The sequence below is a fragment of the Prionailurus bengalensis genome, chromosome E1, assembly GCF_016509475.1.
Source record: "Prionailurus bengalensis isolate Pbe53 chromosome E1, Fcat_Pben_1.1_paternal_pri, whole genome shotgun sequence".
Classification (NCBI taxonomy): Eukaryota; Metazoa; Chordata; class Mammalia; order Carnivora; family Felidae; genus Prionailurus; species Prionailurus bengalensis.
The window spans coordinates 15,163,634-15,190,157 of record NC_057347.1 but is presented as its reverse complement, the minus strand read 5'-3'; the positions used below and the strand labels follow the sequence as shown (position 1 = coordinate 15,190,157).

The 26,524-nt window shown below is 51.7% G+C and overlaps 2 protein-coding genes and 1 long non-coding RNA gene across 7 annotated transcripts in view; 1 reads left to right on the top strand and 2 right to left on the bottom strand.

Annotated features, from left to right (window-relative positions):
* Positions 1-522: 522 nt before the first annotated feature.
* INPP5K (inositol polyphosphate-5-phosphatase K) lies at positions 523-19,263 on the bottom strand. Of its 5 annotated transcripts, none has more exons than XM_043583490.1 (12): positions 18,182-19,254; positions 16,790-17,927; positions 16,366-16,474; positions 12,365-12,481; positions 11,874-12,049; positions 11,248-11,359; positions 10,481-10,590; positions 3,628-3,814; positions 2,622-2,759; positions 2,275-2,358; positions 2,004-2,108; positions 523-1,795 (listed from the first exon to the last, which is right to left on the bottom strand). In XM_043583490.1, the coding sequence occupies exons 2-12, from the start codon at positions 17,167-17,169 to the stop codon at positions 1,736-1,738; spliced, it is 1,578 nt and encodes a 525-aa protein (XP_043439425.1). In that variant the 5' UTR covers positions 17,170-17,927; positions 18,182-19,254; the 3' UTR covers positions 523-1,735. The 5 variants fall into 5 exon arrangements, with proteins under 5 accessions (XP_043439425.1, XP_043439422.1, XP_043439426.1 ...); XM_043583487.1 differs by having other exon boundaries at positions 16,790-16,897; positions 18,959-19,254; XM_043583491.1 differs by lacking the exon at positions 18,182-19,254 and having other exon boundaries at positions 16,790-16,897; positions 17,030-17,169.
* A 113-nt stretch (positions 19,264-19,376) lies between these two features.
* LOC122485127 lies at positions 19,377-20,386 on the top strand. Its single transcript, XR_006297792.1, has 2 exons — positions 19,377-19,618; positions 20,139-20,386. It is a non-coding gene; the product is annotated as an uncharacterized LOC122485127 (long non-coding RNA).
* Positions 20,280-26,524, bottom strand: part of PITPNA (phosphatidylinositol transfer protein alpha) — a 40,626-nt gene continuing 34,381 nt past the window's right edge. Inside the window, exons 11-12 of the mRNA XM_043583495.1 lie at positions 23,945-24,013; positions 20,280-22,894 (exon numbers count right to left, since the gene is read on the bottom strand). Coding sequence (XP_043439430.1) covers positions 23,969-24,013 — 45 coding nt within the window. The 3' untranslated portion in view covers positions 20,280-22,894; positions 23,945-23,968. The remainder of the gene's footprint in view (positions 22,895-23,944; positions 24,014-26,524) is intronic.

The window sequence follows — 26,524 nt, the reverse complement described above, 5'->3', positions numbered from 1 at the left end:
TTTGCCAAGTGACAGGTGCCGTGTGGCAGAGCCCATGATGGTTGTGCAGGCACGAAGGCAGGAGGCGGGCAAGTGCGGGTGTTTGGGGTTCCTCAGGTGTTGAGTGTGTTGGGGCAGGAACAGAGGTTACCATGGAGACGTTGGGGGCAGGAGGGCCTGGGAAAAGGTGGGGCAGAGAGAAAAGATGGTGACATCTTTGGATAGCTGGACATGGGACCAAGGCTCAAGACTAAGGTGAGGAGGGATGAACCAGAGTGCAGAGTAAGCATCTTTTCTGAGTTGTCGGTTGCCAGAAATGCATTCTGCTTTGCAGCAAAGTAAACTAAGTGCCTAATCACATAGGTGGCTCGCCCCAACTGCACCAGGGACCCAGAGGGCCACCATCCTGGAACCTCATCCCATTCCCATCCCGGCAATATCTGCCACTCTCGGACACAGAAAGTCTAGTCTGGATCTACGGGGCCCTCGTCCCAGAGTTTAGAAAGGGCCCGTTACTATGTGCCACGGAGTCACACACAAGCGTAAAAGTCATGTTTCTAATTATCCCCCAACACAACAGACACAGAGCACAGACAGCCATGGCCCGCTAGCAGCCAGGGGGACAGTTCTTCATGGTACACACGGCTCCCAGGGTGGAGTATGGATCATAGAGCGACTGCAGCGTCCCTCAGTCTCAAGTCATAGGATGGGCGTGATGGTCACAGAGCAGGCTCCCTGAGGTGTCTTCTCCTGGGAGAAGGGCCGTTGAATCACCAGTGGCTGGAGGCAAGTGGTGGGAGGTGGGACTGAGGGCCCAGACAGCACCTAGAGAATGCTCTCTGAACACCCTCAAGGTCAGATTCTCCAACATCTAGATTCTGGCTCTCTTCTCTGCCGGCCTCCGCTTCTGGGTGCTAGGGCACTCTAGAGAGAGGGCAGGTTTCTGGCCAGTGACCACTGCAAGGGTATGAGCACGAATGGGCAAGGAACACCCTGGAAAAGTCTGTGCCTTCACAAGAGGACAGGTTGGGGCATGGAGCCTGACCCACCAGCAGAAGTGAACCTGGGTTCAATCTTCTGCTCCGGCCCTGGGACATCCTGGGGTGGGGGTACTGGCAGCAGGACAGTCATCGTCTTGCCCACAACATTTACATGAGAGCCTGGGTGAAGGGGCCCCTCCATCTCACCCACTTAGTCCTTGCTGAAAGCAGGGACCCCAGGCCCTCTGCCTATCCCTCAGGGGGACAGGCAATGAGATGCCAAGACTCCTGGAACCCAGGGCTGCTTGTGCCAACCAGTCTACAGAGCCTGTGCAAATGTGAGCATCTCTTCCCCCCCCGCCCCCCGCCCAGGCAGCCTGAGGCCCAGGATGGCGTGACAAGAATGCAGGCCTGTGCCAGATGGGGCATGTGCCTGGCAGGCCTGCTTGGGCGGAACTGGAAGTGTGTGTGGGGAAAATCAAGAAACGAGATGCAGGCTGGAGGGTCTTCCCACAGCCAGTGGACTGTCCCAGGTCTTCACTGCTGACAAACCAGCTGGTTGCACTCACATCTCAGCAACAAAAACCTGTATTCAAGTGGCCAATTCCAGAGATCTGGACTGGAGAGAGAGCATAGGAGTGTGGCGAGAGCTCCCCCTGGGAGGTGGAGGGTACCTGCTGCCTCTTCTGGGGGCTGGGCCCCCAGCGCTCCTGGCAGTGGTAGGCAGAGCTGGCTGCCAGCTCTGGCCTCCGCCCTGGATCCACTCTCATCCGGGCTCAGATATGTGGTTGGGCTTCACCCAGTAGGTCCTCTGCCAAGGAGGAGCCAGGCTGGATCTGCAGGGATAAAATAGGCGGTGAGTAGAAGTGGGGGGGGGGGGGGGGGGGGGAGGGGAAGAGCAGGTTCTCCTTTGTGCCTTTCCATCACTCCCATTCTCAAAGGATGCGGCTCCGTGGTACAAGTGGGTTCCTAGCCCGTGCCCTGGGAGAACCGATGAGGAGCTCAAGTCCTCTGACAGTCCCCTTCCCCACCAGCATCCCGTACCTTGAAGGGTTTGCTTATCCCCACCACAGAATGTAGACTGTTGCTATAGTAACAGAGGAGAAACTGGTCCTCAGTCTCGGGGATATTGCTGACATTGAAGTATACCTGGAGGGGAGGATGAATAGGAATGGGGTCACCTCCCCAGGCTGGGCCCCACCCAGCGCTCAGCAACAAATTATCCCAGCCTCGGTTCCTTCCAAAGACAGCGGTGCTCAGGCAAGCCCTCATGCTGGAGACATGGAATACCTAGCTTAGGAAAGGGGGCAGGTACCTGGCTCAGCCCATCGTTGAAGGAGACCTGGTTGTCCCTGACCCAGACATAGGACACGTAGTCATTAATGTGGCGCAGCCCCACCTGTGGGAGAGGGGATTGGGCAGTCAGTGGTCTGGGAGGACACAGGACCTATAGCAAGTCCTAAGGAGAGGACGGTTTTACTCCCCAGGCTGGCCATTGTGGCGTATGCACCCTCCCCTTCACTGCCAGCCCCTAGGTGGGCAAGGACCCCCATGGGGGATGAGCATGAGCTCTTCAGCCTGTGCCCAGCTCCCGTAAACCCTCAGGATGGATAAGCCAGAGGAGTATGGCTGATGGACGCCACGCCTTTCCTGCCACATCACCTTGTATAGTCCAATCCAGTCCCAGGGGCTGCTGAGAAAGTCTGGGGTCAAGGAGTAACTGATCAACATGTCGTTTTCCATGGTCCACAGGCCCTCAGGTATCAGGGTGATCAATGGGGCAGACACCAATGGCTTCAGCTACACGCAGGAGTGAGAAAGGGGTTGAAATCCCATAGCATCATTCCTTTCTCTGAGACGAATGTCCTTGCTGGGCCCTTCCAACATATCAGGGTCAGTAGGGGAAAAGAGGGCACGCAAGGGGGTGGGCATCGAACTCCGCTCGGCTGCCCCGAGAAAGTATCAGACCCTGGCTGGCCACCTGGAGGAAGGGGCCAAAGGCTTGTTGGGGGTGGCTGGCCCTGCCAGGGAAGATGGGGATGGGGGCCAGGTGGGTAACCACGCAGAGAGTCAAGTGTTGAGGGGTGATGGTGGGGGAGAATAGGGGAGTTGATGACAGGTTTAAGAAAGAAGGCAGAGAGCTGCTCTCAGGCCTCTAGGGTTTGTCAGGAACCCTCCCCAAGGCTCTGGGGAGAACAGCTATAGGCATATGGAGGGACACAATGGTATACAGACAGACAAACCAGTATGAAAAAGTGAAGGCTGAGGGCAGCCAGCGGGTCACCAAGGGAAGTCAACATCGCCTTGGTCATTTGATGGCAAGATGCAAGGATGGAGGGAGCTCCCTTTGCAACCTGATCCAGGTAGGTTTAGGACAAAAAGAAGTCCTACTTCACATAGTAGGTAATAAGCATAATGGAACTCATTAGCCCCAAGGGACGGCACCAAGAGGAAATGGAAACCTGTTCACAAAGGGTCTGGACACGTTTTTGACAGAGCCCTCCACAGCTTCTAAGAGCTGGGATACCTGACCTGGGAGGAGTGGCAGTGGTGTCCTCCTACAGGTCTCCCCTGGGACGTTTGCTGACATTAGAATCCAGGGCTGGAGGGTGTGGGAGGTGGCCCGGCACGGGTGCTCTGTTAAGTGCCAGGCAGCCCAGAAATTCACCTCCAAGTCAAAGGTGCTGGTGACAGGCTTATGGTCACTGATGCAGTACACCATGTGGCTGACGTAGCTCCTCAGGGTCAGGCAGAAGTGGGGGGCTGGGAGTCTCGGGGTGTGGGGGTTGGCCTGGGGCTGCCGCTTCAGCCTCCACAGGATGCGGTCGGTCCATGCGGGCTTGCGTTTTTTCTCACTGCGGGGGGGGGGGGGTGGAGAAAAAGGAGGAGGAGAGAAGGGTTGGCAGGAGAGCAAGAAGTTACCCCCCACAAGCTTGCTGGAGCCCCTAACACCAGGGGCTATCAGTGGCCCTGAGAGCCCTGGCTACAGCTGGAGCATGGCATGGCAGCAGACTGGAGGGGGCCCAAGGGAATCAAAAGTATGTTGGCTTTTGTCAGACTCCGCCAAGGACCTTCAGTCTGGTCTACGTTTGTATGAATCAAATTGTGATTCGGAACCGTTTCTTTTCAAAGCTTTTCTTCTTAAACAAAAGCAGCAGTAGCTCGAAAAAGCTGAGGTCTGGACTCGGGAGTCAGACGTGAGCCTGACTTTGGCTTCCCCCTCACTAAAGGCATGGCCTCAGGAAAGGAAAGGGAAGCATTTGGAGAAGCTGTCTATGCCTGCCACTGATACTGTTTGTTCCACTCTCCACTCCACAGGTGGAGAAATTGAGATTTAGAGGGGAAGCAACTTTCCCAAAGTCACCCAGCTACCGAGCGTGGAGCCAGGATTCAAGGGGAGGCAGCATGACCACAGAGCACACGCTCTTCATCACACCAACCCCTCCTGGCCTCAGCCTCCTCATCTGTAAAATGAAGGTAATAAGGGTTGCTGACGTGATTAAATGAGATAAAGCACAAAAAATATTTAGCACGGCGGTAGGTACAAAATAAACTCTCTGTAGTCACTGGCTGTTATGACTCTTTGTTCTCAAGAGTCCTCCACTGAGGGACCTCTCACCTGTTTGCTTACAAGCTTCCTTGAAGGGCATGAGGGGCCGTACAGCCCCTGGAGACAAGAGTGCTCTCCTCCCCTAGGTAACTGTAGTTGCCCCAAGACAGGCAAATCTCTCACTCCTAACACAGCTATGCCCAGGCAGCTACTGGTGTTCTCGAAGACTGGTTGGCTAACCAGGCCCTGCCCTCCAAAGGGGGGGCCCCAAGTCCTGGAACGGGGTGGGGTGGGGGGGGGAACAGTGGCTGTTCTGGGTTCCTCCCCCCTTTATTTTATTTTTAATGTATTTATTTTGAGAGAGAGAGAGAGTGAGTGGGGGAGAGAGGGGGAGAGAGAGAGAGAGAGAGAGAGAGAGAATCCCAAGCAGGCTCCACAATGTCATCACAGAGCCCAATGGGGGGCTTGAACTCATGAACCGTGAGATCATGACCTGAGCCGAAATCAAGAGTTGGACACTTAACCGACTGAGCCACCCAGGCGCCTCCTCCCCCTTTATTTTACGTATTAAAAAAAATTTTTTTTAACGTTTTATTTATTCTTGAGAGCGAGCGAGAGAGACAGAGCATAAGTGGGGGAGGGACGAGTGAGAGGGACACAGAATCGGAAGCAGGCTCCAGGCTCTGAGCTGTCAGCACAGAGCCTGACGTGAGGCTTGAACTCACAAACCGTGAAATCATAACCTGAGCCGAAGTCAGACGCTTTACCAACAGAGCTACCCAGGCGCCTCCCCCTCCCCCTTTATTTTAAATGAAGCCAGAGTGGTCAAGCCTGGTCAGATGGTTGCCTACTTTAAAAACTACCACCCCCCATTTTAAAACCTTTAAGGAGTCTTCATGCCTCCAAAATAAAGCTCAAGTCCCCAAGTATGGCTTTCAAGGCGCTCAGGAGTCTCACACCCCTGTCCTACCTTGTCTCCCACCACTGTCCCAGACCCGCCTACCACAGTGCCTCTTAAGCCTCAGGACCTTTACTCTTGTGGTTTTTGCTGCCCGGAACACACTTCTTCACAGGGAGAGGCCCAATTCCAAAGCTGTCTTTGTCATAAAGCCAGCTTTGAGCTCTCCTTTTTGCTTCCAAAGCATTTTACACCGGTGCTTCCCTAATTATGTTATACAGCGCGGCCGTTTTGTTTCCCAGTCAGCACGTCGCTTAGTGTGAGCTGGGAAGGCAGGACTGGCTCTTGAGTCCCCTGTGTATTCTCAGCATTAGTACAGAGCCTGGCACATAGTAGGTACTCAATGGCGTATGGAACCCAAACTAACTAAAACCCCAAACTCAATCTCTCTCCTCAAAAATGATCATCTAATCCTAACGTATACGGTTTCAGACGTTGATAACCAGTTTGAAATGCTATTTTTGTCTTCTGTTTCATCCCTGTTTTTAATTGATTAATTTATTTTTAAGTTTTTTTTTTTTTTGAGTGGAGGGTGAGAGAGAGAGAGAGAGAGAGAGAATCTCAAGCAGGTTCTGCACAGTCAGCGCAGAGCCTCACGCTGGGCTTGATCTCACGAACCATGAGATCATGACCTGAGCTGAAATCAAGAGTCAGTCGCTCAACCAACTGAGCAACCCAGGCACCGCCCCCCCCGCCCCCTTTTACTGTTTTAAATTAACATTTCCGACATACTGTTGTCAATTCAACAGCAATAGTCTTCCAGCAACAGATGCAGAATGGTGTCCGGCTGGTAAACTCTGACTCTGGAATCAGATAACAGGAGTTGGGGGAAGGTCCTGCTCTGTTATTTAAGAGCTACATGGTTCTGGTTGGTGAACATGTGATTTGAAGAGCGTGGAGGGCTCAGAGGGCAGGGAAGCTCCTCGCCCTCTCCCCATACCTTGCCCTACGCATCTCTTTCATCTGCCTGTTCCTGAATTACATCTTTTTATAATTAACTGGTAATTTAGTTTAAAAAAGAGAGAGAGAGAGAAAGCTATGTGCCCTTGGGCAAGTGACTTCACTACTCCAAGCCTCAGTTTCTTCAACTCTAAGATGGGGTGATAACAGTACTTACTTCAAAGAGACATTGTGAGGACCAAATAAATTAATGTGCGTCAAGGGAGTGGTCAAAAAGTGCTAACTGGCTGAAGCACATCTGTTTGGGGCTCCTGGCGTTGTTTCAACTTTTCACTCTTCTGAGGACTGGTCAGAGCACATCAGAATGTGCTATTTCCATCCCAGAGACTATAAACAGAATCTCAGAACCTACTGAACCTACATTCAGTACCCAGCAATCCTTATACTTGGTGATGCGCCACATAAATACACCACTCTTCCTTTCAAAGTGTTCCCCCTCCTCAACTTCCCTATCATGGTGACTTCAAGATCTTCCCCAAGACCTGACCACAGCCTGTCTCCCTTTCTTCCTTTTCCATGGCCTGGCCCAGGCTTATCACCGGGCACCTGTATTGTTCAATCTTTCAACAAAGATTCACTGAGTGCTTATTATATGCCAGGCAACTGGGGATCTGAAAAATGGGATTGACAAGGTCCTCAAAGAGCTTGTTTGACAAACAAAAGACAGGAAGCAAGTTAAATGTGCACAAATTAAATTCCCCCACTTCTCCATTTCTAAAAATAACAAGAGCAAAACATGGGGTCCTTCTGTGCATTAGACACTGTGACAGGTGTCTCACGGACTGTTCTAACCCTCTCAACACCGGAAGAATGTCACAGGGCGCATTTTCCTCCTTCTACAAGACCCTGAAGTTCAGAGGTCACCCTGTCCAGGCAGAAGTCGGACGTTTGCCCAGGTCTACGAAGTCCACACTCCTTCCACGGCACTCCCCTGTGGCCAATTCCCAGCAGCCAGAACTGTCTCAGAGCATGCCGTATAGAACTGGACCTCGCTTTTGCTTTTTGGCTGAATGGTGTGACTGAGTATAAGAAATGCTTCTGGATCTTACCGTGTCCTAATTTTTGAAAAATTAAAACCGAGCAACTCTGCAAATTTCTCTTTAGGAGCTAGAAAATTGAGCCAATTTACTGACCCTAAAGTAGGGAAGTGTTCCATTTCTAGGTCAGAAATGGACTTTTCCCTTCCGCTCCCTATAGATGGCTTCTAAGTGTCTCACTGAACTCTGGACATGAGTTTTGACTAGATTGAGCATAATAACCTCTGCTCATCGCCTAGTGGAGAGGTTGCCCAGGCTCGTGTTGACTGTAACAAAATCCTATCGCAATCCCTGACTTTAACAGGATTTCCCGCTCTGGGCCCTTTCACCCTCCCCTGTAATGGAGCTGACCTCGTTTCTCATTACATCTTGGCTCAGGGACGCTGCTGTGGCTGGGCAGAGCCGTGTGCGTACTATGCCCTGTCTACAACTCACTCGCAGCCACTTTGTATGGCTGGTCAGCCTCTTCTCAAGGTGCCTCTCATCAGTGCTGCTGATTGACCGGAACGTCTGCCCTTCTTTCTGCCAAAGTCTGCTGCTTCCTTGACAGCAGCTCTGACTGACTCCTCCTGGCTTCAGCTGTCTGTCTCCTTACCATTCGCTCAACTTCCTTCGGCACTTACAGAGCTCTAGAACCTTTTACTGGCCAACTCTTGGACTTGAGAGTGTTTATTTGGATCTCTTGCTATGGGTGGGTCTCTCTACTAGGCTGGCTGCTCCTTAAATAACTTATCTTTCTTCCTTTTGTCCTCTCAGGCTCCCGATTCAAACATACTCCAGGCACTATGCTACATACCAGAAACGGTCATAAATCAGCTCTCTTCAGGCATTCATAGTAGAGCAAGAAAAGCACACCGTGTCTTGAGAACAATACCGAAAGCATGATGTGTGCAGGGCTTTCAGGCGGCATGCCGGCAGGAGAGGGCTCTCGGTGGGATGGGGGAGGGTCAAGGAAGGCCTTCTAACAGACGTGATGTCTGAACTGAGTTTTCAAGGATGAGTAACAGTCTGGTTACACAGACACACGGCAAGTGCTCAGTAATGGCGACCACAATGTGGGTTGTATCTATCATGTGGAAGTACCTGCTTCCTTCTTAGCAAGGCTTTGCTATCCCAATCCCGCCCTTTCTGCGGCTGCTGGCAAGACCGGCTGTGATTGTGGAGGTACTGCGGGCTAGAGGGAAGCATCGTGGGCCACCAGAGTCCAGAGTCAGGTCTCAGCCCCAACTCTGCCACCAGTGGCTGAGCTTCCTGGGGAAGTCCTCTGAAGTCCTTTAACACCTCAGGGCCTCTCTAGCCAATCTCAGTCCCTGCTGACCACAGCCTAGACTCAGCTGTAATAATTCCTAGTCTCCTGGTGGTTTCCCTGCCATACGGGGTGGGGACAGAGGGACACCTGGCCACATGGCCTGCCAGCAGCTCTCTTCCCGCTGCCAAGTGAGGATTTAAAGTCAACTGGCAGAGGGTCCCAGGCCCCAAGGCTTGGGCCTGTCCCACCGAGGCCTCGCAATTTCCATGGTAGCTCTCATTTCCAATGGATGGCTGCGGAGACTGGCGTTCTCCGTGCCGCTGTGGCCCCGGGCCAGCTGGCCAGCCAGAACCTGCCCTCTTACCTCTTTTCCAGCCTGTTCTGTTGCCCAGGCTGGACTCTGTTTCCAGTGTTCATGGCCTCTTCTTGTGTACATTGCCCAGGCCATGACCCCACCCCGTCTTGCTCCACACTCCTGAAATGGCTCACCCTCTCCCCGTTCCGTGGAGGGGCCGCTGTGGCTCTGCCATACCCCTTCCGGCACAGGGCCGTCGGTTCTACCTGTCTCCCTGGCCTGGCTGGGGAGATACCTGTTCACTCCCTAAATTCCAGAGGCGCTGCCCTGGAGGCACTTCCCGCCGCCCTCATAAGGCAGCCCCGCTGTGAGGAATAAATGAAGCCGCTGCTCCAGGGGAAACGAAACCCCCAGAACACGTGAGGGGTTCTTTTCTTTTCTTTTTTTTAACATTTTACCTTTAAGTAATCTCCCTGCTCAACGTGGGGCTCGAACTCACAACCCTGGGATCAAGTGTCGTACGCTCCACCGACGGAGCCAGCCAGGTGCCCCTACTCTTTTTCTTCAAAGAGATGAGAATCCTTGCCAAACTGGGCCAGGGACTCCATGCTGGAGCTGCTTTCAACCCTTGGCCTGAGCTTAAAGTTTTGGCGGTTACCTGGCCCTTTCTTGGCTTCCTAGAAACGTGTCTGGTAAAACTACCACCTGAAGGCACGAATCTAACAACAGCAGTCGTCACCGTGCTTACCAGGTGCCAGGCACCGGGCTAAGCACATGCAAGGTCTCGTTCAATCCTCAACCCCATGAGGGGGGGTACTGTTAGCACCCCCATTTTATAGGTGACAAGACTGAGGCTTAAACACCTGTCCAAGGTCATGCAGCCGGCGAGGGGCAGAGCTGTACCTCTGACTGCCAGCTGCACCGTCTCTATACTGTTTCCCATAAAACTCCTCCCCGCCCCGACAACTACTATTTCATCTTCCTAAATAGTACCTGATTCACCCACAGCTGGGGCAGGGACACTTCATACCAGTAACTGGCTGAGCCGACATTTCTGTCCCCCTGTCTGGGAGGGACCAGAAGGTCTGGGGAAGTGTGGACAAGGGTGCCCAGAATGTTGAAATACGGTCCCTCCCAAGGGAGGAATGAGCTGCTTCTCCCCTTCCTCCTGCCCTACCTGCCCTGCCCCCACCCCCACCCTGCAGCCTCGTCAGCACCTCCATGCTCTCCGAGGACAATCTGGGGCAGCTCCCGTGGTCAGCGCCTCATGAGGTGGGTGGGAGGTGCCATTCCCGAGGTGGTGGCTGGCCGGATCTGTTCCCGCTTTCTAACACTTCTCCTGTGAGGCAGCTCCCTCTGCCACTAGGGCCCGTACAACCCGACTTCCCGCGCCTCCTGGCCCCGCACTTCCTCCTCACAGGCTAATTCCAAATCTGCGGCAGGCTGACCCTCTCCTGGTGGAGCCCCCTCACCTGGTATCGTAGTTGTTGGAGTTCTTATCAAACTTGTAGGTGGGCGGGAAGAGCAGAGGGCCCTCCTGGAACTCCCGGAGCAGCGGGTCGTGTTTCTTGGCAATGCTGAGCTAGAGAGAAAGAACAGTCCCATCTCCTAGGAGTCCTGACCCAGTGGCCCAGCACACACTCCATTCAAGGGATGAGCACGTGCCGGCACGCTAGGCAAGAGTCCAGCAACACCTCTTCCCTTCCTCACCGCCGCCCCGGTGGCAGCCTCAGCACCCCATCCCCACTCCACCCCCAGGAAAGCAGCTGGATCCCTTTGTAAACATCACGCGAGATCCCTAGTCCCGCGAGAGGCAGATGCCTGCCATTTCCCAGTCCTTGGGCTCTAGCGAGCAGGCTTTGAATTGCATCTGTTTGGGAGCCACTAGCAGACATGTATCACAGTGTATTTGGGTAGCCAGGGTGCCCCCAAAGGGGTAGTATCTCATCCTCCAGAAGGCAAGCAAGCCTGGGGATGGGAAAGACAACAGGGTATAGGAGAGTCAGTGTCTGGTGCGGGGCCACGGCAGGCGGAAGCCCTTCTTGTTCCCCAACTTATTTCACACCCGGCAGCTCCTCCAGGCGAAGACCAGGCCCCTGGGTGCAAAGGGAACAGGGACTTCAGAGGCTTGGGAATGGAGGACAGGTGCTCAGGAACCTGAGCAGTACTCCCCACATTTGATGTTAGGCCTCCACAATGGGCTCAGATCACCCCTCTGGACCCTTCCTTCATTTGATACCTGATCCTTCTCCCACAGGTCACTGTAGCACCGATTTTTTATGGATTCCCGAACAAAATGCAGCCCAAAGTCCTCGATCCGAAAGTTCATGTCTCCAAACCAGAGAATGAGGCTGCAGAGGGAAAAGAAGGCAGCTGAGGGCTATGATGAGGTAAGAGAAGACAGGAGCAATGGACCCCGGGGCCGCTCACTCCTCTGGCACAGAGCTCGAGGGGCAGGTGAGGTGCCAGATGCTGGGAGAGGAGCCAGTAATGGTAACGACGTGGCATGGGTCCTACTGGGCTGTTCTGACGGCCACTTCCTTGTCCTCCAAAGAGGCCAGCTCCTGGGGGCAAGCAGCAAATACAGAGCAGGCTCTAGGCCTCCCACTTCCCCCTCAACTGGCCACCAGGCAAGGCTGAGAACCAGCTCCCCGTGGGTGACCTCAAGGAACCATGGCCTTCTCAATCTGGGGTGTTCAGAAGTGTCTAGAGCTCCTAGGCGGGCCAGGGAGGCAAAGCTGGATGGGAGAGTAGATGGAGCATTAGGGAAGAGGCTGGGAAATGGGGGGAGGGGAGCAAAGCTGCCTGAGGAGGATGCTAGCCTGGGCTGACCGCAGGGGCAGCAGTTCGCAAGCACATGCTCACTCATGGTCCAGGATGTTGGGGATGTTCTGTCCCTCAAAATTTTGCATCTCCAGGATCCGGTCAAAGTGCTGCAGCCGCTGGTCATTGTTGGCCATGTGGGGGGGGAGGTGGCAGTTGATGATGCTGACATAGTAGCCATAAAGCTTCAGGCAGATGTTGATGCCCCCTTTGTTCCCCTGGTGGAACAGGTGGGCAGAAGGGTGGGAAGTCGCTCTGGGTGAGAATCACCTCCCCTTTCCCATTGCAGGGCCAGACACTCAGCTCCCTGGAGCGACGTCTCCATCTAAGAGCCCAGCTCACCCAGTCTGAGGTCTCAGGGGTGCTAAGCTCCCAGGGGCAGGAGAGCAGATATGTAGGGCACTGGCCTGGAAGAATGCTCAGATTCATTTCACCCCCTCTTTTATTTGCTCACCTCTAAAGAACCCAGCCCTCCCCGGCCCAGTGGCAGAGGGCCTCCCAGCTCACAACTCAGACCACAGCTCAGTCCTTACCCAGTACCCGAAGAGGCCAGTGGGGGTGGATTTAGTAGAGAGGATCTGGACAAAGGGCAAATGCTGATGCTTGGCAAAGAAGAGTAAGAGGAGCCCCTGCATGCGGACACTGGAGACCTACAGCACAGGGGGGACAATGGTCATTCATTTCCCTGCACTGGCTGAGCATGACCCTGCCCAGCCCTGAGGTCAATGGTATCTCAGCTCGAGTCTTACTCCCCTTAGCTGCCAAATGATGCATTCTGGGAGCTGAGCAAGTTCCAGTTTCTGTTCTTGGGCTTGAGTGGAAGGCAGGGAAGACAAGGCTGCCAGGGTACCCTGCCATCAGGAGGGCACTGACTCTTCAGTCCCAGTCCCATGGAACCCAGGGGCTCCTCTCACCCATGCTCTGTGGGTCCTTTGGGGACCCTGGGCTGCTACCCCTGTGGGCCAGGGCCTCAGAGAGTAATGGCACAATGCAGGATAGTGGCTAAGGGCAGTGGCTTTGAAGTTAGCCAGATCTGGGTTCAAAGCCCAAGAGTATTTGATACTGGGCCAAGTCTCAGTCTATTTTATCATTGATAAAGCAGGAATCTATCTCATCTATCTCACAGATGCTGAAAGGATTAACTGGTAGCTGCTATTTTCTGGTTTAAGGATTTATTTTTTATTTTTAACATTTATTATTGAGAGACAGAGCATGAGCAGGGGAAGGGCAGAGAGAGAGGGAGACACAGAATCTGAAGTAGGCTCCAGGCTCTGAGCTGTCAGCACAGAGCCTGACGCAGGGCTCAAACTCACAAACTGCAAGATCATGACCTGAGCCGAAGTCAGACGCTCAACCGATGGAGCCACCCAGGCGTCCCATGGATTTTTTTTTTTTTAAGTAATACACCCAAAATGGGGCTTGAACTCATGACCCTGAGATCAAGAGTCGCAGGTTCTTCTGACTGAACCAGCCATGCGCCCTTGATTTAAAGTTTTTAAAAGTAAATTGGGTAGCAGGGTGGCTTGGTCAGTTAAGCATCTGACCTCGGCTCACGTTATGATCTTATGGTTTGTAAGTTCGAGCCTTGCACTGGGATTGCTGCTGTCAGCACAGAGCCTCTTTTGGATCCTCTGTCCCCCTCTCTCTGCCCCTCCCCCATGAGCATGCACATGCACATTCAAAAATAAACATTTAAAAATAAATACATACATACATACATTAATACATAAATAAATAAAAGTAAATTTAGGGGGAGGGGACCGCTTCAGTCACTTAATCATATGACTCTTAATTTTGGCTCAGGTCATGATCTCACCAGTTGTGAGATCAAGCCCTGAGTCAGTCTCTACGCTGACAACACGGAGCCTGCTTGATTCTTTCTCTCTGCCCCTTTGTCTCTCTCCCTCCCTCTTATAACCATTTTACGAAATTAAAAAATACATATAAGTAAATTCGGGGGGGGGGGTGCCTGGATGACTCAGTCGGTAGAGCATGTGACCTTGATCTCAGGATTGTGAGTTCAAGCCTCACGTTGGGCGTGGAGCCTACTTAAAAGAAAAAAGAAAGTAAATTCAGGTAAAGAACATGAGAGAGCCTTCTAGGGTGCTAAACATATTCTGTATCTTGACTTGTTGACTTGACAGGTGATAATATTGGTGCATATACACATAAAAATCCATAAAAAATACACTTAATTTTGCAAACATTATAGGTCAATGGAAAATTAAGAAAATGCTCCACAAAATAATTATACTCCGTGGTTCGTTGCATTTCCATAAAAGCAATGAGAGCAAGCACAGTGGACATGTGTTTACGGGCTGGGGAGAACGGCCACGATCTACACAAACCCTTCATACCGCATTTAACCTCTGCACCAATGTCCCTGTTCTGCAGATGGAAGGCTGAGGCTCAAGGAGACTAAGGAACCAGTAGGACTACTTGGATAACAGTATTAGAGGTCTGGGATCACCAAAATCCTTGCTCTCTTTGAGGTGGGGTGGGAAAGGGCCCTAGCCAGTGACCCTCTCACTCAGCTTCAGGCTGTCTACACCTACCACCCGAGTAGCTGTTTCCGGAGCATGAGGTGCAGAGGCCAAGGAGGAAATCCCCGGGTGGGGAGTGTGTACTGGGGCCTTCCAGGAATTATGAAACTTGATGCCGCAGGCCAGGAGCTTTGGCACAGTGGAGGAGTCAAAGCAGGGAGAACCCCAAACCCAGGAACGAGTGAGGGAGGCGTGGAAACCTAGGGCTGGGTAGAGGTTGCTACAGATGTGTCCTCAGCCCCACCCTCCAGCCCCAGTCTTGGTCTCTCCCATTCACAAGCACAGGATAATGGACGGGACTAAGGAACCGATAAAGATCCAGGAAGGGCTGTGAAGCTTAATCCTAATCCACGGAGCAGGTCTGGGCCACTGGGACCCAGCACAAAGGCACCAGTCCACTCTGTGAAGCAGCAGGGACGGGTGGGGAAAGGGGGGGTGGCAGAGGCAGGAAAGCCTCAGACTGGGAGAAAGGGTGGGGCCACCGGGGGAAGGCGGGAGAGGGGAAGTTCGGTTGGAGGAAGTGAAGTAGGAGGAGCTAAGGAAGGGCCTAAAGGGAGGCAGATAGGGACTCTGGAGCAGGCAGAGGGCCTCAGGCCCAGGCTTCTCAACCTATAATTGGCAAACTCCTGCCAAAGGAAGAGGCTGCAAGCAGGACTCACCCCTTCCCCTCAATTCTTGGCTACGGGAAGGAGGGACGTCTATCTGCTTTGGGTGCCAGCCCCTCAGGCAGTCCTCCCAAACGCGGGAGGCTGCATGGGTGGAATGGGTTGTGTCCCTGCCACAAGCTGAGCTAATTTCCTTGGCTCCATTCCATTCTACCAATCCCTTGCCAGTTAGCTGGGGCGCAAGGAGGCCTCCAATCTTGGGAAGAGAGTGGGTGGTGAGAGTAGTGGTTCTGCCCTCACAGAGGCTCTAGCTCCTCGTCTGTAGAAAGAGGCCTGAGTTTCATCTGGAGAAGACCAAGGGCTTGGGGGTTGGCCTTTTCTAGCCTCAGCAGCAGGACAAAACTTGTATTCCCTCCTCCTGGCTCTGCCCTCAAGAGGACTCACATCTGTTGCCTTGGCATCTTTAGGCAAACTGGGGTAAGAGAATCAATTCTGAAGAAATCTAGTCGCCCAGGGAGAGGAATAGAGGAATTCTGGTATTTCCCAGAAGCACTGCATAAGGCGCTCTGAATGGGAGGATGCTTCATCCCTCAGCTGCGCAGGACATAAAGGTGAAGATGCAGCAATCTCGAGCCTTCCTGTGGAGTCTCCTATGGTCTAGTTTCCCCAAAGAATACTGGCCTTTCAGACTGAGAACTATTTTCCTCCCCATCTATCTCCCCTCTCCTAACCTCTGGGCCCCTAGAAGTTGAGGCACATGTCCTCTATGATCAGAGGACACCCTCGGATACCAGCAGGCTAGCCTTGGGATACCTGTCAGCCTCAGAGCTCACCAATATAGCACTAAAGTATAGTAATCAAAAACATGGGTTATGAAGTTTGAAAGATATGGATTTAAATCCCAGATAGCCTGTGTGACCTCTGAGTCTTGGTTTTATCTGTAAAATAGCCATATTTCAAGAGTTATGGTTTCTAAGTAATGTATATGGAAAGCTTATTTACAATGCTTACTACCAAGTAAGCACTCGATACATGTTAGCAGTTATTATTATATTCAGGGACTTCAGGCTGGGCATGGGAGTAGAGATGGAGACTGGCAGTAGGGTAGGCACTGAGGTGTTAATAAGCTCCCCCCTCCACCCCCCCGGATTCTCCCAATCTGAAAAATATCAAGGTGTTAAACTAACCCCCGGGGTCCCAGCTCAGCTCCAGCTACATTGGAAAGACACAAGGCAGACAGGAGCACCAGGAAGCCAGGTGCAACTGAAGTTCAGGCCTTTAAATAAATAGAAACAGCATGAAAGCCTGAGTGGGAGACCAAAGGACTGGGGGTTAGTGAGGAGAGGGGAGATACATTTCCCAACTGCCCATGAACTTGTAAGTTACCTTGACGAAGGTCAGAGGGGAAAGCACATCCATGAAGAAACTGCTCCATGGGTCTTCAAAGGCAGTGTCAGAAAGGAGGCTCATGATCCCACAGTTCATTTCCTGCAAACTGCCCATCCCAGGTCAGAGGATCTCCCCCTGGCCTAGAGGGTACTGCCTCTGCCACGGACATTTAATACCGCCCTCAGCACTTTCAAACCTTGGGTACTCATGACCGTGATCTCTCCCTCCCCTGGCTGTTGATCGCCAACCCTTCGCCATTACTAACTCAGGACAAGAGACACTGACTGGCTGAAAGCTCCTAGCCTTCAGACTCCGGAGCAAGGGAGGACAGGTCACAGTTCCCCGTGGGGACGATTTGGGACTGGCTGGGCTTACCTATCTCAGATATGGGGAAGGGTGAGGGGGCATTGCAGACACCTACCCAATGACATACATGTCCACACTCAGGTTCTCTTTGTTGAGCTGAAGAAGATCACTGAGGTCTAGAGGAGGTGCTGCAGAGGCCACGTTCCACGTCACAACATGGATTCTGTGGAAGGGATGCAAAGGGAAGTCGTGCAGGAAGGAGGGTAAGACCTTATCCCGGTAACAAACGGGCCGAGGCCCGCTAACGGCTGCACCACGATCCCCTGCAATCGTAGTGGGAAATGTGTTTCTGCACCTGGGTGTGGGAAGAGGTGCACTGAACTGCAGGCTCTTCATCCTGACTTCCGTCCTGAAGCAGGACATTTCCATCCTGCTTTGGCTCCTCCATGCAGGCCCACAGCTGCCCACACCTGGCAGCATGGGTGCTGCTGACATCAGCAAAGCTGCTCAAAGTTTTCTGGGGCAGGCAAGGGAAGGGGTGGGGATGGGGTGGGTCGTCAGGAACTTAATAATTCCACCAGCCATTCACACCTCAGGGCTCCTAAGACCACCAGAAAGATTCTGGAGGTTCAGTTTTTACCTTGTAAGAGGCCTCGGCACTACAAGACAGGAGAATTTCAAAAATAACAGAGATAACAATACCACATTCCCTTCCTTCCTTCTTCCTAGGAGGTCCCTGGAGCATAACCAAATCCTGCCAAACATTTCAGGGAGCCCAAAGAGAAGATCCTAAATAACAAGGTTCTCAACATCTCTCTCAAGAGTCTACCCTCTCTTGGGAAAAGTCATCAGTTGGATAACATCCTCAACCTTGGCTTCATGCTAGGGAAGCAACAGAACTTAGATCAGCAGCTCTCAATAACAATGGATCACATCACAGGCTCCGGGGAAAAGACACTTGCAGATTTCTTTAATTGAATAGTTACAGCAGTACTCCCAGAGAGCCCGATTCTGCTCAGTACAGAGCAGGCAGGAGCTACAAACCCTGCAGAGACCAAAGACAGCCACCAATCCCTAGGTGAGGGACACTATGAGGAGAGGATCTGCAGCAGCTGCAAACCGAGAATGGGAGCAGCTACAAGGGGGTTGAAAGAGGTGGGAGAGAAGGGCAGGACGTCTAAAAACATCTCTTCTTCACCAGATCCTGTTCTCAGAGGTCCGTGTCCTAAAAAGCACAATTTGAAATTCTTGGCCTTTTTTTTATTTTTTTTTTTTTTTAAATTTTTTTTTTTCAACGTTTATTTATTTTTGGGACAGAGAGAGACAGAGCATGAACGAGGGAGGGGCAGAGAGAGAGGGAGACACAGAATCGGAAACAGGCTCCAGGCTCTGAGCCATCAGCCCAGAGCCCGACGCGGGGCTCGAACTCACAGACCGCGAGATCGTGACCTGGCTGAAGTCGGACGCCCAACCGACTGCGCCACCCAGGCGCCCCAAAATTCTTGGCCTTTTTAAAACAACTTCCTGCCCCTCCCTATGAACATCAACAAAACAATACACAAACCACCTTTCTAGGCATTCGGCCAGAGATTCTGGGCTACGTTAGTTTAAGATCTCCCCCTGCTGTCCAACAAAGGATTAAGAAAAGCAACCCTTTTAGTGCAAGGCTCTTTGTTTTCCCACGGACCAGCTCTAAACGGATGGAGAACAAAAGTCGGGATTTCTTGCCCTCACTCTCAGATCCGACGATTAGCAGCAAATCCCTGCATTGTGACTTGCACTAAGTTGGTGATTAGCGCTGTTCTTTGCTAAAGAGCAAGCATGGGACCAGGCTATATCCCTTCGCTAAAGGATCTTACCTAAATCTGATTTCGGATTTCAGGAGATCACAACGGGATCAGGCAGACCCCGTGATGTACGTGCTGATCAAAAGAACAAGATTTCTACTCTAGAGCTGACAGAAGAATGCCTTGTTATGTCTTTAACTTCAGACAGCCCGACACCGCTGCCTCCGCCAGTAGCAAACTGAGACACCTGCTTGGGGCACCCAAATAGGAACGAGATCGGCGGCTTGAATTTGGAGGGGGCGCGGGGCTTGGGCCCAAAACAGCCCACTCGACATCGGCTTGGGAGAACTGGGGAGGGCCTCTGAACTAGAATCAGCCCTGTAGGCCTGGTCCTTTCTCTCCCAGTCTAGTTCTACCCCAGATCCGCAGCCCGGAATGGGTAGGAGGCAGTGATCCTGCCCGGAGCAGGCCGGCCTGCCCGCAGCCGCCTTCCTCACCTAAGCGTCTTGCCTCTCGGTTCGGTTAATTTCCGTGGGTTCACAGCCGCCATCGTCCCAAGCAGCGGCCCGGCCGCCTCGTGTGTCCCCGCCACAGCCGCTCCTGGCCCGATCCGCCTCCCTCCTGCAGGAGGTCCCGGCCAGCTTACTCTCACCAATTGTTTTCCTTCCGGATTCTGACTCTCCGCCTCAGCTTCCGTAAGAGGCGGGGCTTGAGGCCACGAAGGGCTCTGAGTGGCTCGGCCCGGGGGAAGAGGCGGGCCTCTCCAACGAGCGCGAAACGGCGAAAGGCTGCGAGGAGAGAGGCTTAGGGGGATCCGGGCCATAAGACAGGCACGTCTCTGTGTCGTCAGAACCCGACGCAACGATGCCCCGCCCGGCGCGCCGGGCATCTGTCGCCGCCCCCCCCCGCGGCTCCCAGGGAGCCCCGCGCGAGGCTGGCCGGGAGGGGCTGTCTTCCGGCGTAAGCTGCTGCGAGGCCCGCACCAGCATCCTCGAGCCGGTGCGTTTCCCTATCGTTGGAAATGGGGTCTCTGACCTCTGCGCTGTGCCCCTCCACCTCCCCAACGCCCAGAGACCCAAAAGGCGAAGGTTGAGGGTGGGGTGGCAACCCAGCCACTGTCCTGCCTGTAAACCAGTCTCTCTGCCCCTCATCTACAGGTAATCGCTCTCATGTTGGTCATTGAGCTCCTCCGTCGTTCCTCTCCACTCCCACTTTAAAGTGCTTCTCGCTTTTCAAACTCATTAGGTTATGTATTACACGCTAGACGCTGGAGGTTCCTGGACTCTTAAAAAAAAAAAATTAGCCACCAAAGAATGAAAAACCACTCCCTATATTTGATGAATATCAGATTTTCTTCAGATAACTGGTTCTTAATCTTTTTTGGCAGTGGGGAGGACGGTGCATGGGATTCCTTTGAGGATCCGATGAGAACCATGACTCCCCAGAAGAACGCACAATTTCACAAACAAGTGTTATGAGGTTCACAGACCTGGGACTTTTTTTTTTTTTTTTTTTAAATAAATGTTTTGATGGGTAGGATGGTAAAAAAGAGGGAGATGTGAAGAGGAGGAGAGACCAAAGCAAAAGGGAAATACTGCCAATATAAAGTGGCAGAATTCCTTTCAAATACGTGATGTCTGCGTAAGTACAATGACGAGGGGATGTTTTAATTTACAGAAATTGGCCTGCAAAAAATTTTGGAGACATCTTGTATTTTTTTCTAATCCTGGTAAAATGGAGGAAAATCAGCAGAAGTTGGAGCATATCCAAGTTGTAAAATGGACATAAGGACATCACCAATAAGCTGGACTCCAGAAATCTCTGTCTAGGATTTTATTAGACTGCTTTTCTCCCCCCAATATACCTGTTTCGGAAGATTGAGACAAAAAGGCACAAACTCACATTAAATAAACAAGGTAATCTAATCAGTTCTACAAAGTGTATTTTGTAAAAGAAGTAGCACTAGGAACCAACCGAAATAAGTCAGGGAGTCCCAGCAGGGACTATAAGAGGACTTGGGAAGATATACACATGCCCACAATACTGACCCCGTCCCTGACCTCTCTCGACGAGAAGGCCAGAGCCCGGCATCCCCCCTTAACAGAGGCACTGCTGCTTCAAACTGGGACTATGACCCTGGAAATCTAATGGAAGCAGCTAGCCTGCAGGGGCACGGCACACCCTCAGGTACTATCCCCGGAGCTGAGCCTTGCATCAGAAGCCCCTCTCGGTGCTAGTCAGTTTGGAGGGTGGGTGAGAGGGTAAGGGGGATACTTAAAAGCCAACACTGTTGCCCAGCAGCAACACTATCCGTGGGGATAGAATAGACCAGGGACACCCCTCCTTATGTTTCTGTGGGTTGGCGCCCCAGATCCAGCTGACCTCAGGAAATTCTAGCTCAGCTCATGTGGATGCTTTCAAACTGGGGCAACAGGTGGATGTGGGAGGAGCCAGAGAAAAGCCAGATAAAGAGCAAGCCCCCAACTCCATGGAGTTGGAGTGGTATGTGTGGATCTTAAGAGAAGAGCTGAAACAAGGAGACTAACATCTGCTGACCCTCAAACTACCTGTCTGCTGAGAACATCATGGTTCGTTTCTCCCAGGATGACCCACATCTGGACTTAGATGATGCATGAAGAAGGGAAAACGTTAAGCACAAATATAATTATAGCTAATACAGAGCTTGTAGGAAAACATTAACATTTTTCTCCAGTAGTAATGCTTCACTTTCCCGGTCAAAGAGAAGCTACCAGCAGTCGGGATCCTAATAACCAACTGAACTGCCCCAGATCCATTACCGTAGACCCCACAAGGTGAGGAGACTGAAAGGAAGGTGTAACAGGACATTTCCTGGTCCCAAAGAGGCCTCAATGAAGGTGGGAGACAACCACACTGAGGGGTCTGAGTCCATCCACTGTTGCCCCAACAGGGCCACAGGGAAGCATCCATCAGCATGTCACAGGTGCAATCCTGTGAAACATTCCCTTATTGCACTTAGAAATGAGTAAGGCAAAACAAACTGACAAGAACATAAGGATAAATGATCCCATCCTACTTCTTGCTCCCCCAACACAGATTTGGTCTCTTAATCAATCAGCCACCCCACCCAGGCTGGCATGGGCTTGGATCACAACACGCTTGGCTAACAACATACCTCACAAGGCTTGGGAGATGTCGGATGACACCACAGCTATCTCGGATTCTCCCACCGGGAAGGCATGCTTGGGTTTTGCCAAGTCGTACAAAACCATGAAGCACTCAGCAGCTTCTACCTCCCTTGGAGTCGACTTTTTCACTGGCCTGCTATGGTAGAGTTCTATACCACGATCACTACTTGCTTTTGATTGTCCAGGACAGAACTCAGCATGGGGGTGGGATGAGCTGAGTCCTTGATCCCCAAATTCCTTTCCGGTAGCTGGAGACAAGAGGGAACATGTTCTGCTGGGGAAAAGCTTTTTGCATGCTTGTTTTGTGCAGCAAGAAAAGATCAGGACCCTTCTGTCCTGACCAGCCTCAAAGACAGGGCAGGAATGTGAGAAAGCACAGAGAAAAGAGGATTATTGCTGAGTGGCAGCACCAGCCCAAAAGGGAAGAGGAGCATGGACATACAGAGCTCCTCAGGGGGGTGGGCACACTAATTAGTACATACAGGGCAGACTCAGTTCTAAGGGCCACACGGGACAGGTCCCTCCAGGTGGAGAGTTGCCCCGGGCGTATCATGGGCTCTGTGAGGTTCAGACAGAGTGGGCAACAGGAGGGCCGAGAAGCCATAGGTGTTTCTAAGACTAGTGACCAGAGATGCGATGCCTGGGGCAGAGGTTATCTGAATTTGTTGAATGTTTAAAACAGACTGGCTGGGCCCTGGGTACTTCCTCGGTGCTTACAGCACATGAACAATGGGTTACTGAGAGCAGAGATCACAGTTAGGAAGCCACACTGCTGTTCTGTGGAAATGGAGGAAAAAACTGTATTTCCAACTCATCTCCTCTCCCCAGGTGAGCACTCAAATTTGCAAAGATCTGCCCAGGAAGTGAAATACCTCAGTTTATCCCAAGGTTGAAAACAAACAAACTTAAGTCATTTAAATCACCACATCACAAAAGGCAGCTATTTTGAAAGACTAAAAATGTCACTTGGAAATAAAGGGAGGGGCACACAGAAATGGGCTGAGAACACAATGGCTGGAGAGGGAGGAGCTGTAAACACAGCAACCTACAGGCCATGTATCTCAGAGGAGCAGGCTCCCGTACACGCGGGCTTCATAATACCAGACGGTCTATTTGTTCACAATATTGAAGGGCATCTAGAATTAGCTACAGTAAGGGATCGAAAGTTGCCTGAAGAATGGGCACAGAAAGGCTGCGTCCGAAGATGGCCTGTCACTCGGGAGGGTGGAGCTGCTGGGCCTTCCTGTTGACCACTGTCTTGCAAAACTAGAAAAGAAATACAATTATTAAGGAAGCAACAGAGGAAAATAGAAGCACACTGTAAATCGTCATTGATGGGGGAATTTCAAAAGGAGGAAAGATGCCAGTTGGGGGTTGGGGTCAGGGGAGAAAACTAAGGCCCAAGCAGCTGGCATTGCACCAATCCACTTGATCTTACTGTTTTATCTCTCAGAAGTTCTCAAGCACATGAGGCAGGGAGAGCAAGCTGAGGTCCACGCTACCGCTAAGACCCCAGGCCTCCTCAGCAACTTAGTGGTAGAGGACAACCAGATTTTATTTGATAAAATAATTTTCTCTCAGAGCCTGATGGGAAGCAGGGCCAGGTTTTCAATGCCATGACCAAGCCAGCTCTGAGCTGCTGGAATACCAGGAGTCTGGGGAGGTATGTAGGGCCCTGGGGGCTAAGAGAAGGACAGGGCTTGGGCAAGAGTGACAGCATTAAACAAGGAACATCTCATTCCGGTCCTATGACCTGGGAAGAAATACTCTCCAAGCATCTGAAAGATGCTGCCTCTGATGAGGACAGCTACTTAGTATGGGATCAGGAGGTCTAAAGAACAAGGAAACGATACCCCAGACACAATGATGGACCCTAGGAAAAGCTGTCTGGCCCGCAGATTTTCCAAGGGTGGGGCAGGTAATGCTGGCCTGGGAGCTAGGAACGAGCTCAGGGGCATAGGGGGCACCCCGCAATGCCAGCTGCAACTTGACACGACTCTAGCTATGACAGGGAGAGGAATTAGTTGCAGATAAGCTTCAAATCTGTATCTACCAACACAGCCCCACTCCTCACCCCCAGGTCCATGTGTCTGGGCCGTTCATTATAAAATCACATATCCCTGAAATGTCCTAACAGTCACAGGATCTTTCAGTGGAGGGCTGAGAGCTGTTTAGCATGGCAGCCATTGTTATCAGTGGAGGGCAGGATGATGAACGAAGCGTGCTTCCTGACTCCACAGCGAGCTGCTGAGGCCCCGAGGACCCAAACTGGCTTTCACGTCTATGACATGCAAACGGAGGGTATTCGGTACATACAGTGCAGAAGGGGGAGGGGTGGCTTTAGTCATCTGCGGTCATTCCTTTCACTGGGTCCTTTTGTCTCATCTGGAACAGAAAAAAAACAGGAAAAACTGAAGGCTCTTGCTGCTGATGGAACTCCAACACAAATACATTCCGCCTTCTCTTCAGTCCTGCCAATGAAGAGGGTGGAGCATTTTTTGTTCACAAAGCTAATCAGAAGAGAATTCTGCATACATACGGCCAAAGCCCTACCATGGATAGCTCCGTGTCACTGGTCCCACTGTCCAGGATTTCTGTTCCGCGCCCTGCATCCCAGTGCTGGGGTATAGCTCTTAAGCTCCTCTCTTTCTTCATTCATTCATTCAACAAATATCTATGAAGCAACTCCTTTGTGCTAGAAACTGCACAAAACTGCTTCAGGCCTGAGGATTCAACAGTGAACCAGGGAGAGACCAAGTCTCTCCTCCCGGTGCTTACTTCCTGGGGCAAAGTGAGGGAGAACCAACCAATATGTCAGGTGGGGCCAAGGGCTGTTTGGATGGAGCATGACCCTGGAGAAGCGAGTTGTGGAAGGTCTCTGACAAGTGACATTAAGTAGAGACCGGCAGGAAGCGAGGTGGCAAGTCCTGTGGCTCCCTGGAGGGGGCAGGTGGAGGGAAGGGCAATTCCCTTTCCTGGGCTCTGCTGAGAGGCTCCGCGCCATCGGTCAGATGGGCAGAGCGTGGCACGAGAAGGCGGGGCTTGAAAGTGCAGGGGGGGTAGATCTCAGCAGAAGTGTGAGGCTGCCGGAAAACAGGATGGGGTCTTCTCTGGAAGCCCTGAGTGGCCCCTGTCAGCTGCAACTTCCAAGCAGAAGGGGACACAACTTCTCGTGGGGAGACTGTGGAGGTGATCTCCCTCAAATCCTTTCCAGCTTGCAAGTTCCACTCTATTTGCAGCATGCCTGCAACACATGCGTATTTTAACTTCCCATCAGATATTTCTTCACTATCCACGAGTGTTCTGCTCAACTCTCATTCTTTATTCATTCAACAAATTGTGAGCACCTCAGAGAATGGGCCTCTGGAGTCAAACTGCCTGGATTGTATTCTGGCGCCATCACCACATGTGACCCTGAACAAGTTACCTCACTGCACTCTAAGCCTCAGTGCCTGTGATGATAAAATGAAGATAATAAGAGCGACTGCGTCGTGGGGCTGTAGAAAATGAAGTAAAGGTGTTCATGCAGAGTACTTAGTGCGGTAGAGTGCTGGCCCGGAGTATGCGCTCAGTCCACCCCACCTGGGATCTCTGCAGCACCCTGCAGTAAAGGGGGGGGGGGGGTGCCCACAAGCTCCGAGGAAACTGGACTTCTGTGCTTCCTCCTCAGAGTTCTGTTTCGTTCGCTAAAACTTTAACACTGCCACGCCTGCAGAGATTCTACCTCAGAAGCAGCAGTTCTCCACTAGGACATATTTTCAAAATACTCTTCCCGCCACATTTGGAACTCGTGTCCGTTTTTCACACTCCCTGCTTTCCCCCGATTATTACACTCAGTGAATCCATGTGGAACCTGGACATGGTTAAAAAAAAAAAAAAAAAAATTCTCCTGGAGGTTCCGATATTCATTCCCTGTTGACAACTTTTACTGGAATGACATCAAATGTCTCAGCTTGGTCTTTTGGGCCAGTTTCCTACTTGAGCAAAAGAATTGCCCAGACTGCTTGTTGTAGATTCTTGGACCCAAGACCTGATAAGTCAGAACCTACAGGAGACAGACAATAAGTGAGTCACCAAATCAGTCAGTCTTACATGCCTCACTTACCATCCCCAGCAAAGATCCTCTGTGCCAAACAGGAAGATCCATTTTCTGACACGAAGCCAGTATGTGCTTATTCCTACCTCCACCTGAGTGCCTATCTCCTGTCGATTTGCTCTAAACTCACTTTCACAAATGATGGCTTTTGATTTTTACTGCTTCTGTAACTTCAGTTATCTATATCAATTAATGCCTGTTAATAGATTACTTTATAGGAGTTTAACAAATTCAAGATTTTCCAACATGATAGAAATCTGTTAAGGATAAAGGCACTGTTTTAAAAAAATTTTTTTTAATGTTTATTTATTTTTGAGACAATGCAAGAGACAGAGTGCAAGCAGCGGAGGGGCAGACAGAGGGAGACACAGAATCTGAAGCGGGCTCCAGGCTCCAAGCTGTCAGCCCAGAGCCCAACGCGGGGCTCGAACTCACAAACCGTGAGATCATGACCTGAGCCGAAGTCAGATGCTTAACCGACTGAGCCACTCAGACGCCCCACTGTTATGTTTTTAAAAAGAGAAAAAGTTTACCTTGTAGTATTAGGCTGGAATTGGAAGTATTTGTGTGAACATACACGTAAGACAGATATGGAAATAACTACAGATGTGAAAGTTCCTCAGCTCTGTCCTATGAGAAGGCCTGGGGGCAGCAACAGCCCAGCAGTAACGAGCACACCCAGGACCCTTCACTGAAAGGAACCAGGGCTCCTTAGAGACATGGTCCCAGGGCTGTGTCACGAAAAGAAAAAGACAAACCCCTGATGCCTTGTGCTTTGAGTGGACAGAGGTAACCTGAGC

Coding starts and splice junctions, on each gene's coding strand:
- INPP5K (XM_043583490.1), bottom strand. CDS start 17,169: ATGTCAGCAGCACCCATGCTGCCAGGTGTGGGCAGCTGTGGGCCTGCA. Junction 12,050..12,364: donor CTGGCCTCTTCGGGTACTGG/GTAAGGACTGAG, acceptor CTGTTCCACCAG/GGGAACAAAGGGGGCATCAA. Junction 2,359..2,621: donor ACTGGATTGGACTATACAAG/GTGATGTGGCAG, acceptor CCTCTCCCACAG/GTGGGGCTGCGCCACATTAA.